Source organism: Nymphalis io, chromosome 2 (assembly GCF_905147045.1).
Source record: "Nymphalis io chromosome 2, ilAglIoxx1.1, whole genome shotgun sequence".
NCBI lineage: Eukaryota > Metazoa > Arthropoda > Insecta > Lepidoptera > Nymphalidae > Nymphalis > Nymphalis io.
In genome coordinates, this window is record NC_065889.1 from 12,106,078 (window position 1) to 12,122,291 (window position 16,214).

At 32.6% G+C, this 16,214-nt stretch overlaps 1 protein-coding gene and 2 non-coding genes across 3 annotated transcripts; 1 reads left to right on the forward strand and 2 right to left on the reverse strand.

Annotated features, from left to right (window-relative positions):
- Positions 1–469: 469 nt before the first annotated feature.
- Positions 470–14,653, forward strand: LOC126775066 (solute carrier family 22 member 3-like). Its single transcript, XM_050496802.1, has 12 exons — positions 470–484; positions 1,881–1,949; positions 6,490–6,689; positions 6,893–7,076; positions 7,459–7,589; positions 9,049–9,201; positions 9,782–9,887; positions 10,195–10,427; positions 11,715–11,794; positions 11,938–12,113; positions 13,701–13,855; positions 14,610–14,653. The coding sequence occupies exons 1-12, from the start codon at positions 470–472 to the stop codon at positions 14,644–14,646; spliced, it is 1,539 nt and encodes a 512-aa protein (XP_050352759.1). The 3' UTR covers positions 14,647–14,653.
- Positions 14,654–14,734: 81 nt separating this feature from the next.
- LOC126780111 (U1 spliceosomal RNA) lies at positions 14,735–14,896 on the reverse strand. The gene has a single exon (XR_007670433.1). It is a non-coding gene; the product is annotated as a U1 spliceosomal RNA (small nuclear RNA).
- Positions 14,897–15,599: 703 nt separating this feature from the next.
- On the reverse strand, positions 15,600–15,761 carry LOC126780116 (U1 spliceosomal RNA). The gene has a single exon (XR_007670435.1). It is a non-coding gene; the product is annotated as a U1 spliceosomal RNA (small nuclear RNA).
- Between the last annotated feature and the right edge of the window lie 453 nt (positions 15,762–16,214).

The window sequence follows — 16,214 nt, forward strand, 5'->3', positions numbered from 1 at the left end:
CAATATCAACAATATCAAGTATTGCTGTTTTGCGGTAGAATATCTGATGAGTGGGTGGTACCTACCCAGACGAGCTTGCACAAAGCCCTACCACCAGTAAGATATATCGATGGAAGTACATTTCATAGATAAACATATATACAATCTAGCTTTTAGCAGTTATATTTATTTTATGTAATGAAACTGTACATATCAAAACTTGTAGAGTGTTAATGTTTTAAATCGTAACAAACAAAAAGTTAAATTCATATGTATCATGCAAGTAATAAGGTTATATATAAAATGTTGTTGTTTTACAATGACAAAAGGATTAAAGATATTGTATTGAGTCCCTGTATAAAAACTGCGCAATGTATATTTATCTCATTCATATTATCCCTTTGCCTCCGTAGATATTTGAGAAAGAGAGGTCGAGCGGTCTTAACGAACATAAATGTCAGTCGACGGCGCTATTCACGCTTATGATAAAATGTCAATAGTCAAAGTGAGACGGATATAGTTATGACAGGCTATCAAAATGTACCTTGTCACAAAACCATGGACGGGACAAGTCGATAGTCACTATTGACAAAGTTATTTGTTTATGTAAATCATTATTTAAGCTTTACAATGTTTTATCAAGAAACAACAGATAGAAATCGGCATTAACTTTGTAAAAGTATGTTATTAAATAAATATATGTATAAGTGCTTCGAATATATTATACCGTACCGTAACCGTAACAGCCTGTGAATGTCCCACTGCTGGGCTAAAGGCCTCCTCTCCTCGTTTTGAGGAGAAGGTATTGGAGCTTATTCCACCACGCTGCTCCAATGCGGGTTGGTGGAATACACATGTGGCAGATTTCAGTGAAATTAGACACCTGCAGGTTTCCTCACGATGTTTTCCTTCACCGTATAGCACGAGATGAATTATAATCACAAATTAAGCACATGAAAATTCAGTGGTGCTTGCCCGGGTTTGAACCCATTATCATCGGTTAAGATTCACGCGTTCGTACCACTGGGCCATCTAAGCTTGTATATATTATACGATATAATTTTATTGTACTAGATGTAGACCGTTTCAATCGAACGAGCAGAGATAAACTAACGTTATATTTACACTTTCCTTGCGATTTGCTACTAGCTCTGCTATATTATGCACACAAACAGTTATCTATGCACAGTGTAACAACTTCGCTGACATTCAAGACGCCATTTTTTCACGAATCCATTATGAAAATCAAAAATTATTAAATATCTCGACCAATGATATCGCGTAAATTCAATGTCAAAGTTGTTTATTTATCGTTATACCTTTTGTGGTTGAAATAGGCAATACATAGTACGCGGTAGCATGCGAAAGCGGTCCCGTTGCGCTCCTCGGAAAACGGAAAAACGGAAAGACGGAAAGGGTACCGCTGATTTTTTAGTGGGTATTCCGATGTTCGGGGCGCACTCGGCGCCATGGACACAGGCGAGCCCAGCATTCCCCCCCCCCTACTGTTCCCGTGGGGGAAATGCGTAACGCGTTTTTCCAGCGTTTAAAAAAAAGAAAAAAAAGGCTACATAGTTACTAAAGATTTTGTGGTTTTGTTTGACTTAGAATATTATGGGTTAGAATACTTGAAGATTATTCATCACATTGCACTGTTGGGACAGATTTGGAAATATTTTCCTTTATCGTCACGATATGAATTACAAAATCAAATTAAGCACATGAAAATTGATAAGAACTTTGTTCGGGTTTGAAGCCATAATCATTGGTTAAGATTCACATGTTCTGTATTTTGCATGTCATATTGCTTTATCAATTTTTACTGAGATATTCTTCTGTAATTTGACTTATAATGAAACTATTAACCCTTATAATCTAGTTGCATATACTTATACCTAAAGTTAAGTCCAATTCATACCACAGTAAAATATAAATTATTAACACAGTCAAAGGCTCACACCATGGAGTTAGTACTCATACCTAAAGCAGTCTATACACGTAGTAATAAACGAAATACATGCTCAATTTACCGTGTGTGGCAGGTCCTCGGTGTATACAATGACACTGCCATGGACGGTGGTCAACAAGCCCAACAAGCCCAGGAGGCAGGTGTGGAGTGTGTGTAGCATTGTCAGCACATTCCTCTGTGCTATCCTCTTTAATTAAGCTTGCTTACATTGCATACAGCGTAATTTCTTTTATCAGTTGGTCTTGATGACTAAACATTCTGAAAAAAAAAAAAAACTGTGAAATGTATACACAAAGTGAGACCAAATATCTATAATACTGCTTTGTTAGTTATTATTAAATATTAGTAAGAAAATTTCAATGGCTTCAATTCACATTTTGTATTGTAATTAATAAATAAAATAGATATTCACTTATAATTATCTAAATATAACCAGGGATTCTTGTAAATAGAGTTTTCATTTAAAATAAGTTTTTATATAATTTTCATATATACTATATTGTACGAAATGCAATACAAGAAACATTTCATTGCAAGAGAAAATAAATTTATAGAAAGTTAAAAGGAAAATATAATAATACTATATTAAGGATGCATCTCCACTTGAACATTTTTTTTACATAATGCAAGAATGCTACTGCAATCAAAGATCTGGAACTGAAATCTGAAATCCAATATAGACTATCAAAGTTTGAAATATATATTTAGGGTTTTTAGCTGAGTGCTCTTCTAGAGTTAAGTATACCTTTGTAATTTTTTCTCAATAAACATGTAAGCTGAAGATAATATAGGATCATAATCATTATTCAATTACTGTGTCTCGGCAGATCTATTAAACATCAAAGACAAAAATTGTCAAACAAAATATAACTTATTAATATTATGCTCTATAAATTTAAACATTTACCTACAAAGTTCAAGAGTTTTGTTGTGGAAATAATCAATTCATATTTATACATTCACATAGGAATTGGATCAAATTTAATATCAATAAATGTAACCAGTTCAATCAAAAAGATCTATTATGCACTCTTAGTCATCAATGAAACATCACTACACAGAGACAATGAATTATTTTATAGGGTATTGAAGGGTATTCATGTAAAGTTTGATTTTACATTTAATTTACATAGTTTTGATATATTTTTTATGTGATATCCTATAGTTTTTTAAAGGTAAAGACAAGGAGATATTTCTATAATCTCTTTTCAAAAGGAAGATAATTATACAGTATGAAGCAAGGATGTATTCTATGTTTAAAAAATAATGTTAACATATGAGTTTTCCATATTTAAATCTAAGTTGGGCATTGTGTAATAACATCAGGTTATTAAACATTCTAATCGGAGAATGGTAATACAACATTTTGTTTCAAATTATGGTGTAGAAGTTTAACTGTAGACATTTCACAAGTAAATATATGATTTTCTACAGGATAATTCGAATTTAGGATACCATATAACCAGTTATATACTGTTAAAATTGACTGTGTATTCATTGTTATCACAAAAAAGCAAAGGAAGGTGTAAAAAATACTCGTGTATTACGAACAAATGATGTGGGTACTTTAAACAAATTTCAGTAATAAAATTTATTGAGAAATCAAAATAGGACATGGATAAATAAATTAAATTGGTTGTATAATTTGTTTTTACTTTAATTAAAAATAATCATTGTGATATGAAATGTGTAGTTTATTATTATTAATTTAAATGAAAATAGTCTTCAAGAACAATACTTATTATACTAATTAATTTTTGTTTACATTCGACTTATATTTTTAGGACCAAATCAAATTTATACTACATTAATATATTTGGAAATTATCAAAAGAAATACATAAATAAAGGAATTAGGTTTAATGAGATAAAGTTTGTATAGTAGGTCGATATTATATAGTACGGAAACATATTTAGCAAATGATAATAAGGTCGTTTCGTAACCAAAACAATTAGTGATTACACGATATAACTCGTTAACCCGTTGCGAAAGATTAAAAATAAGCAGCTAATTTAATCTAATAAAGCTGAGACATATTCTCGGCCTTGGATCACGTGTTGACAACAATAATAAATTCGTTTCAACTCTATAATATTCACAACTCGACATATATGCAAACAAAAGTACTTACAACATAAACTCGAAATATAATAACAATATCTTTGTAAAAACACCTAAAGAGTCAACACTTAATATTTATAATCTAACACAACACAAATAATTTTTAAGTAGCACCTCGTTTATTTGGAATTACAAATATAAGTAAATTAACTAAAACTACGACTGATTCTGATTCACTCTTCGGAAAAATCAAGTCAAAGTAAATGTCATTCGATGAACGTTCATAATCCCGAGCATTTCAATGTAAGAATATCATAGCGTATTAAATATAAATTACTAGTATAGAAGCATCTTTAATATAAAATAACATGAAATATTTAAAAGCATATTAAAAGTGTTAGTTCAAAATTTTAAAAATGCAAAGAAATGATTTAATTTTTGTACACATATTTTGTTACTTAGTATTTGAATGTTTCCAATATGGTGCTGGAATGTTTTGCGTTTTGTTTTTACTATAAATTGAGTATGGTAAATTATATCAAATTATAAACAGAATTAACTATAACATGTAGGTACATAATAATTGTTTAATAAAGTAATATTTTTTAAAATATTATAATTGTACTCAATATAATAACTTAAAAATGACGCCTGGTATTTATTATAAGCATTTTTGCAAAACAAAACTAAAGCTCAGTAGCATTTATAAGGCATAACCTTCAGATTAAAAAATATGTAAAAACTAACGTATATGTTGATAAATTATTAACGAAACAGTCGTTTAATCAGAGTACTAGTAATTTATGATTCGGGTACTAAGACTACGAGGATAACGTTTCAGATGGGAAATATTTATAGCATTCCTTATCCTAATCGATTATCAATGTATCGTATCACCATATTGTAGATTCGATAATTATTATTGCTCTATTAAATATATCTTATAGCCAATAATCAACATACGTCAAGTCCGAATTGATATGTTCCAAGCAATGTTTTTCATATACGAATTCAATAACATTTCTCATGCTCTTAGAAAAGACAGAGAAGAATTCAAAGCACACCTAGTCTATAATAGTTAACTTTATAATTGAAATTTTTATACAATATTAAAATATGGTTGCTTATTATTTGTACATAAATAGACCGTAATAACAATACTGAGTTACATATTATAGCATTTTAAATGTAGCCTTGTTTCTTTTTCGATTGATTGCTATGCTCGATTATGATGAAAATCGTTTTGAACTTTTTTTACTTTTTTTTACTATAATCGAATTTATTTAAATAAGCCGTTTTCCTTGTTAGTGCTTGTTAATTGTTAGTATTGGTATCTTATATAAGTATATCCTATACAAAGGTTATTGACCGATTGACAACTGAATCGAGGCAAATTTTCATAAAATTGAAGGCAGTCTTGATTTCATTTTTAATAATTCTTATTTCTTAACAAATAATTATTAAGCTTTTCAATGTACATTTTTTCAAATTACAACATTTATACGATTCAGAGAAAAAGTATGAATGTATTCATTAAAATTAAATAATTCAACAAAGGTTTTTGTGTCCGTTCGATTTAACCATTTCGTTAGTAATTACCAACATTTACTGTACAGTCAATGAAAGTTATGTTATATTTATATATATTTTTATAATTTTAAAAAGCATGGCTTCTAAAGTTTTATATATAAAAATCGTGCTTCAGAAATATTTAATATATATAAAAATCATACATTTATATCTAAGGCCAATTAAGTTGGGGTTTTGAAAAAACACAGAATACACATATATATCTTGATTTCAAAACGAAATATTACGGATTACTATACACGCGATTCCGATACGTGCTTGATTGCTTTTTTTTTTATAAAAAATATAATCATTTATAATTGATACGCATAGTTCTCATATCATATTATTAGATTTGGGCTAATCAAAGTACGTGGTAGTAGTACGTTTGAGTGTCTTATATGAGTGGCTTGTTTTAATATAAATAAAATAATGAATTCGAATAGTGAAATCATTACACAAAATAAAACAGTGAGTATTAATCGCTTTTACTGACATATGTGTTCTGGTATTTCGTATTGTAGATGTTACTACACACATGGGACAAAACATCTTAGTTCCCAAGGTTGGTGGCGCATTGGCGATGTAAGGAACGGTTAATATTTCTTATAGCGCCAATGTGGTGGTAACCATTTGTCAGTCCGCCTACTAATTTTATTTTTTCTGTAAAAAAAGGAAACTTTAATATCTTTTCTATCTTTTTATATATTTTTTTTATTGCGTGTATTACTTTAATGTAGTGTTTTGCTAAAAAATGAAAATTACACTTATTTACATTTTAAATAGACACAAAATATATTATATGATTCTTTTTTATATATACATACTAAATTAAATTTAGTATGTATGTATAATTATTATCCAAAATATTTTAGGAGCATGAAATAGCAGACGGCTCAGGAGACAGCGAGGTCGATATAGGGTCAGCTCTCGAAACGGTCATAAAACATGTCGGAGAAATTGGTCTATATCAACGACTGCTGTTCCTTGTAATGATGCCCTTTGGTATGGTGTGGTCCTTCGTGTACTTCGGGCAGATGTTTATAACCGCAACTCCTCAGGAACATTGGTGTCGTGTGCCGGAGTTAGACGGCCTTAGTGCAGATTTGAGGTTCGTTTAGTGGAACAACATATTTTTTTTCTTCTTGTTTTATTTATTGACAGTTAAACTATATAGACGTCATAATCATACGTAGTTATTGTGTCTAGTGTACCTATCGTCTGTTTGTCTAAAGAAGTAAGTAAACAAAAAAAAAACAGTAAAAGTATAAATATGTTTGAAAATTTTGTTTCCAAGGTGAATTTTCGTTTCAGGAGATCTCTGTCTATTCCCAAAATATCGGACACGGAATACGACCAATGTTTTATGTTTGATGCTAATTGGACGCAGGTCTTGGAAACGATGTTAGCTCCAGATGCAGACACACCAACCATTCCATGTTCGGATGGTTGGGAGTTCTTGTTTGAAGATATACCATATTCAACCATTGTTAATGAGGTTTGTGCTAAAATACATCACGTCATCGATCTGCACTGCTTAGAAAAATAATGTGGCAAGTGGTACCATCATCATTCATTATGATCACTGCTTAGGATAAATAAAGAATATATACCAATTCATAAATATGACTATTTTCAAAATGAATGAAAGAATGAATGCTTTTTTTTTTAATTTGTATACGTGTAAGGCCTTCTATAAGTCATATACTGGGCCTTGGGGGGACATTTCAAAAATGTTTATGATCATAATGAAACTTTGAACATTTTTATTCAATACGCATTAGAAACGAGCCAATTTTAAATTAGAAACATACTTATGTGAATTCATATAGGTTTTTCAATATAACTCATTCAATTAAAAAAAAAAATTATTGTTAAAGCGTGAATGGGTTTGTGATAAATCGAGCCTAGTGCCTTGGTCACAAACTATTTCCTTTTTTGGATCTATCGTCGGTGGAATTCTATGCGGAACCTTGGCTGATAAATATGGACGACTACCTGTGCTTATGTGTAAGTAAATACATATATAATAACGACATATACTTCTAGTGCGTATTCCATTGTGGATTAAAAAATAAAAGCAATGCTTGGTTTTAAGGAATTACTACTATTACTTCAATTAAGCGTTCAGCTTGTGTTAACTGTGGGGACAACAACAGCCACAGGTTTTATTAATCTTGTGAATTTTTTATTACTCAGCGGTCCGTTAACCATTGCTATGGACGCTTAAACGGATTATACATGCACATTGTATATGACGAGCCGGTTGACGTGGTTGGTAGATACTTGCCTTTCACGCCGAAGGTTGTGGGTTCGATTTCCACCCAGGACACACATTTGTGTGCATGAACATCTCTGAGTGTCCTGAATCTGTAAAATGATTATGTATGACGGTTTCATTAAAAAATAGCTACGAGGGTTCCTTTAGAAAAGAAAAGGATCGCAATAATTGTAACCCCATAAATGACCCACTAAGGCTAAGGCTACCTCTCCTTTAGGGAGATGGTTTGGAACTTATGCTAGTACAATGCGGGTTAGATGATACACAGGCAGATATTTGTCCGACATATGCAGGTTTCCTCATTATGTTTTCATTCATCTTCGAGTACGAGGTTTATTATATTAACACAAATTAAGCCCATGAATATTCAGTTAGTATTTGAATACATTCACTACTTATTTTCTTCTATTCTTCTTGCGTGAAAGTGCTTGGAAGAGGCTTAAAGAAGTTGACATTTTATATCAGCGAACTAATTTAATTGTTTGTCAATATATATTTTAAATCATTTTCAGTGGCGAACTTCCTAGCATTTATTGGTGGTGTTGCGACTATGTTTACAAATGATTTTTGGGATTTCGCAATATGTCGATTTATTATCGGCATGTCATGCGACAGCTGCTTTTTAATGATGTACATTCTCGGTAAGCGCCTTTATTACATATAAGGTTAAAGGTATAACAGTAGCCTACATCCTTCTTTGGGGTTCTAGCTTGCTTCATACAAAATTTCATCAAAATCAGTTCAATGACTTAGCAGAGTTACTTTTGCATTAATAATATTAGTTCAGCTTATGGTAAAGGTCGTCTGAGGTATTTTATTCTCTATATTAATGAATTACAATTTATTTGCTTTGTTCAAAGTAGTATAAGCCATTAAAGGAATTTACTTTTAAATAGAATGAGAAAGGTCCAAAGGAAGTTGACGATTAAGAGGGTTCAATGTCCTTTAAAACCTTGTTATCCTAATCCTAAAAGCTTTTGTCTTTGATATTTATACATAGGTAGATGCGGTCTTGTCTTTGCATTTTTAACAAACAAATGTAATTACTATTATTTTGACACAATAAGAATCGTTTTTAATTTGAATGGAATTTAAATACATTTAATTTAAATCATTTTAAATATTATAATTTGCAATAAATTTTTACAGTACTGGAATATGTGGGAACAAAATACCGTTCCATAGTGGCGAATACATCGATTGCCTTGTACTTTGGAGGGGGGTGCCTATTACTGCCTTGGATTTCGTTATGGATATCTAATTGGAAGTTCCTATCGTTGGCAATGGCTTTACCAGCGCTGTTAGTGTTGGCAACACCATTTATAGTGCCTGAAAGTGCTAGGTAAATAAATGTTTTTTGTATTTTTCTTTAAATTTACCTTATACGCAAAAATGATTTGACCTAAATAGTGTCTAAATGACTTTTAATAAGATATGTGTAATGGAAAAACTAGTTGACGGATCACGGCCGCGGATAACGACTATAAATATTGACGTTATGGTTTTGAGACATGATTTGTATTTTTATTTTCATTCCTAGCCATACCTAATGCTTATATTAGGTTCGCTTTCTCACGTTTCAAATAGAAACACATCACCACAAGCATTATTATTATTTACTCGTAGTATACTAATTATCAGCGGAAATATTTTGGAATACCTGATGTAATATTTTTGTCTTATTACATATATGGCTTATGAAATATTTAACGTTTTTTGCCACTTTTTTAGATGTATTTATTATTTATTTTGTATTTTACTTTTAATAAAGCGTTAACTGTTTTTTGAATACGCTTCATTTGTATTATAATTTATGTTTGGGAACGATTTATTATTTGTATAAATAATTTTAACATTATGTACAATAGATGTTTTTAAAAATATTATGTTTGGCGTTTACCGATTTTTTTTTTTAATTTCAGGTGGTTGATAAGCAAAGGAAAAACAGATGAAGCAGTAAAGGTTTTAAAGAAATTTGAAAGAATTAACCAATCGAAGATACCGGATGATGTGCTGGAGAATTTTATAGTAAGTGGTTGTTAAAGCTTAAATTGGGATTGTAAGTACCCGTGAGTAAATGTAATAGCCGTTATTATTATTATTATTAATAAATCCATTTATTAATTTTAGTTCTAACAGCTATATTCAATAATTTTCGTCATATAAAAATTTAAAAAACCGATATTGACCATCTCTTGCAACTCTTGATTTGCGAAGATTAGGCAACATCATAAAGAGTTCATCCGTGAACTACCCCATGAACTACCCTACTATATATATATATATAGTGATATTAATTAATTTTTAAAAATAAATTTATTTCATTCTTTTAAAGGCGGTAGCGAACAAAAGCAAAGAAAAGGAAGAGAGTGTTTTTATGATATTCAAAACGCCATCACTACGAGTGATGGTGACATTTTTGATCATCTCGTTTATGGGCGTGGCGTTGATGTTCGATAGCGTCATTAGGTTATCAGAGAACCTTGGCCTGGACTTCTTCCTAACGTTCACAGTGACATCGCTTACGGAGATACCGTCCATCATAATTCTAGTGCTGTTACTGGACAGGTTTGATTATTTGATTACTAAATGTACCCTCTAATCACAAGTAGTCACCACAAATAGACATTGGAACGGTAAGAAATATTAATTATTCCGTACATACATCGATATCCCACAAACATTGGGAACTGAGATGTTATATCCTTCGTGCCTGGAGGTACACTGTCTCAGTTACCCTTCAAACCAGAACACGATAATACTAAAATATTGATGTTTTGATAGAATATTTGACGAGTGCGTGGTATCTCCTATCAAGTAAACTTACGTTATTTATGGGGGATTGCTTAGTCGGCGAAGTGTATTGGACATGTCAGGCGTTCTCCATAAATAACATAAAAACCGAAGTAACAAACAGTAACATTTAATATTGTTATTAAAAATGTTGTCTGATTTTTTTATCAACGTAATTATTAAGCCGAATAAATTTTCATGAAATAGAAATTAGATATACGAACAATTTCATAGTTTTATAACATCTAAAATACAGATGATTTATCTTACAGATTTCGTTGCGTTGCAGTAGTGTAAAACAACTAAAACCGGAATAAACCGGTTTATTCCGGCATTTTGTAGCTAGTTACCAGTTATAATTTATTCTTATGACGTAGGAAGGTAATTTCAGACTAGAAGCGTGCCCTAGTCCCTAGTAACAATATCAGGACGAATTATCATTAACATATGTGATTTATGGGATGAAAGCGTGCATGAGGATGACTAAGAAAATCATGATTTAAATTCATGATTAAAAATTATGTTTAATATGTATTTCATTAAGTATCGCTTTGCTTATGTTTTTATTTATCTGCTGACGGTGCAATACTACAGATGAAAAAACGCTTCAAGCTGATTTGACTTTACTGTACAATGATTATGCGTAAAAATATCGATTCAGCTTCACTGATATCTACCAGACTTGCTTAAAAGAAAAGTTTTTTTTATTGTATAATAGAGCTTTTCTATACAGTAACAGTAACAGCCTGTTAATGTCCCACTGCTGGGCTAAGGCCTCCTCTCCCTTTTTGAGGAGAAGGTTTTAGAGCTTATTCCACCACGCTGCTCCAATGCGGGTTGGTAGAATACACATGTGACATAATTTCAATGAAATCGGACACATGCAGGTTTCCTCACGATGTTTTCCTTCACCGTCAAACACGAGATGAATTTTAATCACAAATTAAGCACATGAAAATTCAGTGGCGCTTGCCCGGGTTTGAACCCATGATCATCGGTTAAGATTCACGCGTTCTAACCACTAGGCCATCTCGGCTTTTCTATATATTATGTTAATTTCAGAATTGGCCGCCGATGGTTTGTCACGGCTCCAATGATGATAGCTGGAGTGTTATGCTTGATAGCCGCTTTCGTTCCTCGAGGTATGTTTCAGTATTGAGCTGACCAAGCACATAGAATACAAACGGGTAATATTTAGTAATATGTTTCCCGTTTCTATAATGAATCCCGTCTCCTTAACAGGATATATCACAGACTACGAAAGATAATATCGGATACGTTTCAGGCATGGCATCAGTAGCGTTGGCAGTGACTGCACGTCTCTTCAACAACATGTCGTACGGGACTGTGATTCAGTGGACACCAGAGCTATTGCCGACGTCGGTGCGCGCGTCGGGCGCGTCCTTTGTGCACATCAGCGCTTTCGCCGCTGTCATGCTTTCTCCATTCATCATTTACTCTGTAAGTCCTATATTATTTTAAACAAGAAAAGCTGTATTTTTTTTTAAATAGGTAAAGTTTATTTCCAGGCAGCATTATATATAATAGTATACAGTTGTATTCCTTTATATATAAATAAGTCTTGTGTTACTGCGATCGGCATATGAGATGTGTTGTTTTAAAATAATATATGTACAAAATTAATTCTAGTACAACGAATTTTAGTACATTAATAAAACATAAGCTTCTTGGTAACCGGCATGAATACATATTACATGATGTAATCCAAGACAGCTAATATGATAAGAGTCCTTAGTTATAGTAAGTTTCTCTCAGTTAAAATAAATCTTAGAAAGAGTAAAATCTATTATGAACTTTCATTTAGAGTAGCGATACTCAACCTTTTATTTATATGGGTCACAAACGCGTGTCAGTCATGGTGTCGCGGGCCGCAAACAAAAATATTTATGTATTGATTTCATAGGTTTCGGGATAGTTACGAATTAAATTAAACAACCAAACAACAACGGATTTATGCAGCGTCCATGGCCGTAACAGTTGTTTTATTAAAATTATTTTGGTAATAAATACCATTGAAATTTAAAATTGTTCAATATAAAGTAACATTAAGTGGCCCAACCACAAAAGTCCGGCGCGTCGCAGGTCGAGTATCGCTGATTTAGAGTATTGATCATAGTTTAGTTTGTTCATTTTTTTTAGTAGGTTTACATTACTATGTGTCAACTAAAATAAAATATTAGCAATGATGGTTCAGGATAAGTTCTAGCCTGTGCGAGTTTTCATTAGCTTACTGTTTATAATTAATCTCGAGTTTGATGTTGAGGGAAAACATCGTGAGGAAACCTGTATGTCTTCTGACAACCCGCCATATATGTGTCTACCAACCCACATCGGAGCAGCATTGTAGAATAAGCTCCAAGCGGTGTCCTCAAAAGTAGAGGCATTACACAGTCGAGGAATATTTACAAACTGTTACCTTAATATGACTCTAGTGATTGCATTAAGTTAATGTAGTAGAAATTTGCGTAAAATACACTTAGGTATATATAGGCCTCTGCATCTTTGTCAGATGATTTAAGCAAGCCACTCTCCGTGTTGTTTTCCACCTGCAAGACAGGTGAGCGAAGTGTCCTCTCCGTGGATGCTGCTACGCCTGGGCAGGCGACTTTATGGCAACACGGGCTTGCCCAGTACCCATGCCACCCTCTCCTCCTCCCCAGCAGGATCCGCAGGAATGACGAGTCAATACGTGTGGTGCTGGTTTGGCCGCAGGTGACTGGCTTACGCCTAAACGGAGGCACCGCTCCGGGTTTAATATTAGTTTTCCTTCTTCTTTGGCGTGACGCTGGGATAATTTTGGGAAACAGCGTATCAAGGAGAGGGGTGAGGATACTGTGATCACGGAAGATACAGGAATGTGACATTAGTATCTAGAGCAGTCCGGGGTCGCGTACCCGTAGTGATTCCAACCAGCTATCGGACAGATAACTGGTAGATCCACCCTCTGGACAAACTTAGTTATATATATAGCTTAAGACTAACTTTTGCTCTTAGTTTTTTTTTAAGATTATTTTCCAATCATTTCAGGATCGCGTATGGGAGGGTCTATCGCTTATCATAGTAGGAGTGATAGGTATAATAGCGTCGTGCGTGGCGCTGTTGCTGCCCGAGACGAAGGGCCGTCGAATGCCGCAGACCATAGACAACTGGGAAACTCTCGCCGCTACCACGTGCTTCGCTAAGTAAGTATGGTTCACCTGTTTACACTCCATGTGTAAATACCAGTTTTTAGATTCGAGTTGTAAGATTTATACGTAATCTTAAAATAACATATTTCGATTTTTTTTTTATTATATAGATACATGATTTTTGTATAATTTTTTTGTTTTTATAAACATAGATTTGTTTAATAAAATAATATAGATAATGTCGCTTCTTAATTATACAACTTATGATGTAATTACGTGGATTATAATTTTTTTTTAGAATTTTTAATGTTTTCGTATTGTTCACGTTTTAAAAGAGACATCTCTTTGCAATGCAACGAAAACCGGCATTTTAAAATAATGTAGGTAACTCGAGGCTTAACATTTACATATAATTTTGCGAGTCTATAATGGTAACGGCAAACTAATGTCACGGTTTCTTTTCTATACTGCCTATATGCATGAAGCATTTGTCATGGAAATGGTTATTTTTACTTAATTTAACAGATAAAGCTTGTTAGCGATAATTGTCGGTTTTTTAGTTAAAAACTGTGACTAATAATGATTATTTCTGGTTTAACTTTGGATCCGTTACGAATTTTACTTTGTTAATTAGGTTATTTTAATCTGTTCTTTGTTTCTGTTGGAAAAAAACTCGAGTGTTCTAATTAAATCATTAGTCATGGTATGCAGTTGCAAGTTAATGTAGACTGTTACTAATTAAACTTCTACATTATAAAAGGCGACTAGTTGAAGTTTTTATTTTCGGTTAAATTGTTTTTGTTTTTAGGAAACAGGATGCAGTCAACAAAACACGCTGTAGATGATATTGGGTTAAAATAAATCATGATAATGATAACAACGTCTTTTATTATTGTAATATCTTTACCCAAGTTGATAATAACCATATTATAAGGGGGATAGCGCGAACGCAGTCCCCACTACCAAAAATTACGCGTCCGAGTTATCCACATTAGGGATAATCGCAGAGGTCAACCCCACCGCAGTGCAATGGTGGAACCTCGCTCTGGGGGAACCGCCTTCATGATCACGGTATCCCCTACGCCAGGTAAGTATGCTTGTCGTTTCGATGCCTGACTACTTAAGCTCCGGGAAATGAATTTCGTTAGCGCGATGTAAAATACTAGTGGCGCCATCTAGTTTAAAACACAGCAACATTGAGCGAAAGCTTACCATTGTTCGAACATAGAATAACCACTTCTCAACAGAAGTATATTTACTCAAGTAGTCTATGTATTTTATAATTGATTAACGTGCCTCTTAATTTAATTTTGAATATTATTTAATTAGTTGGCAACTGTACGTATGTATAATATTTTATGTTGCAACTATTATATAAGTTACCCAGTTCATGTAAATAAAACATTAAAACATAAATGTATTATAATTTTTTTTAACATTGTAAGCCTAAAATAGATTCTATTTACATTTCCATGACTCTACCTAGAGTTCTTAACGAATAGCTAAAAGAACAAAAAAATGGTATACAAATAGTATGGAATCATTACGTTTTACTGATAAAAAGCATCCTCACATCCTGTAGTTCTAGTTTTTAACATATTTCTAGAACATCTTTATCTATAGTTTTTATGATTAGTCAATAATCGATTTACTAAATTCGCTTTGCTAAGATAGTAATAATATTTTAGCAACTTTAATAATTGAAATGAGGCAGGTATATTTTTTCATATACTAATATAATTCATGCGCATTTTAATTTATCAAGAATTATTAGTGGATTTCAATATAAATTTCATCGGGGGGATAGCGCGAACGCAGTCCCCACTACCAAAAATTGCGCGTCCGAGTTATCCACATTAGGGATAATCGCAGAGGTCAACCCCACCGCAGTGCAATGGTGGAACCTCGCTCTGGGGGAACCGCCTTCATGATCACGGTGTCCCCTACGCCAGGTAAGTATGGTTAGCGTTTCGATTCCCTACTACTTAAGCTTCGAGAAATGAATGTCGTTAGCGCGATGTAAAATACTAGTGACGCCATCTAGTTAAAGATAAACGAAATGATTCCAGCATTTCTTTCGTGAGCAATAAGCTCCGTGTAATTTATACCTTTGCTAGCTAATTAATCAAGTTCGCGTGCTAGTGATTAGAAATAAATTGTATATTTTTTATTATAGGGACTTTAACCCGCAGATAACTGTATTACTTTATTAATTGTAACAATTCAATTAATAAAATAATACAATTTGGCATGAAATGGATATGCTGGATTTAAGTATATACTTTGGACTATAAAGTATAAAAAGTTTAGAAATCCACGTCAAGTTTATAATATGTACTTACATATCTAAATACAGAGGTTATAATTACGAGACATTAAAACAAGTATGACTGACTCCATGGATATTCCTATT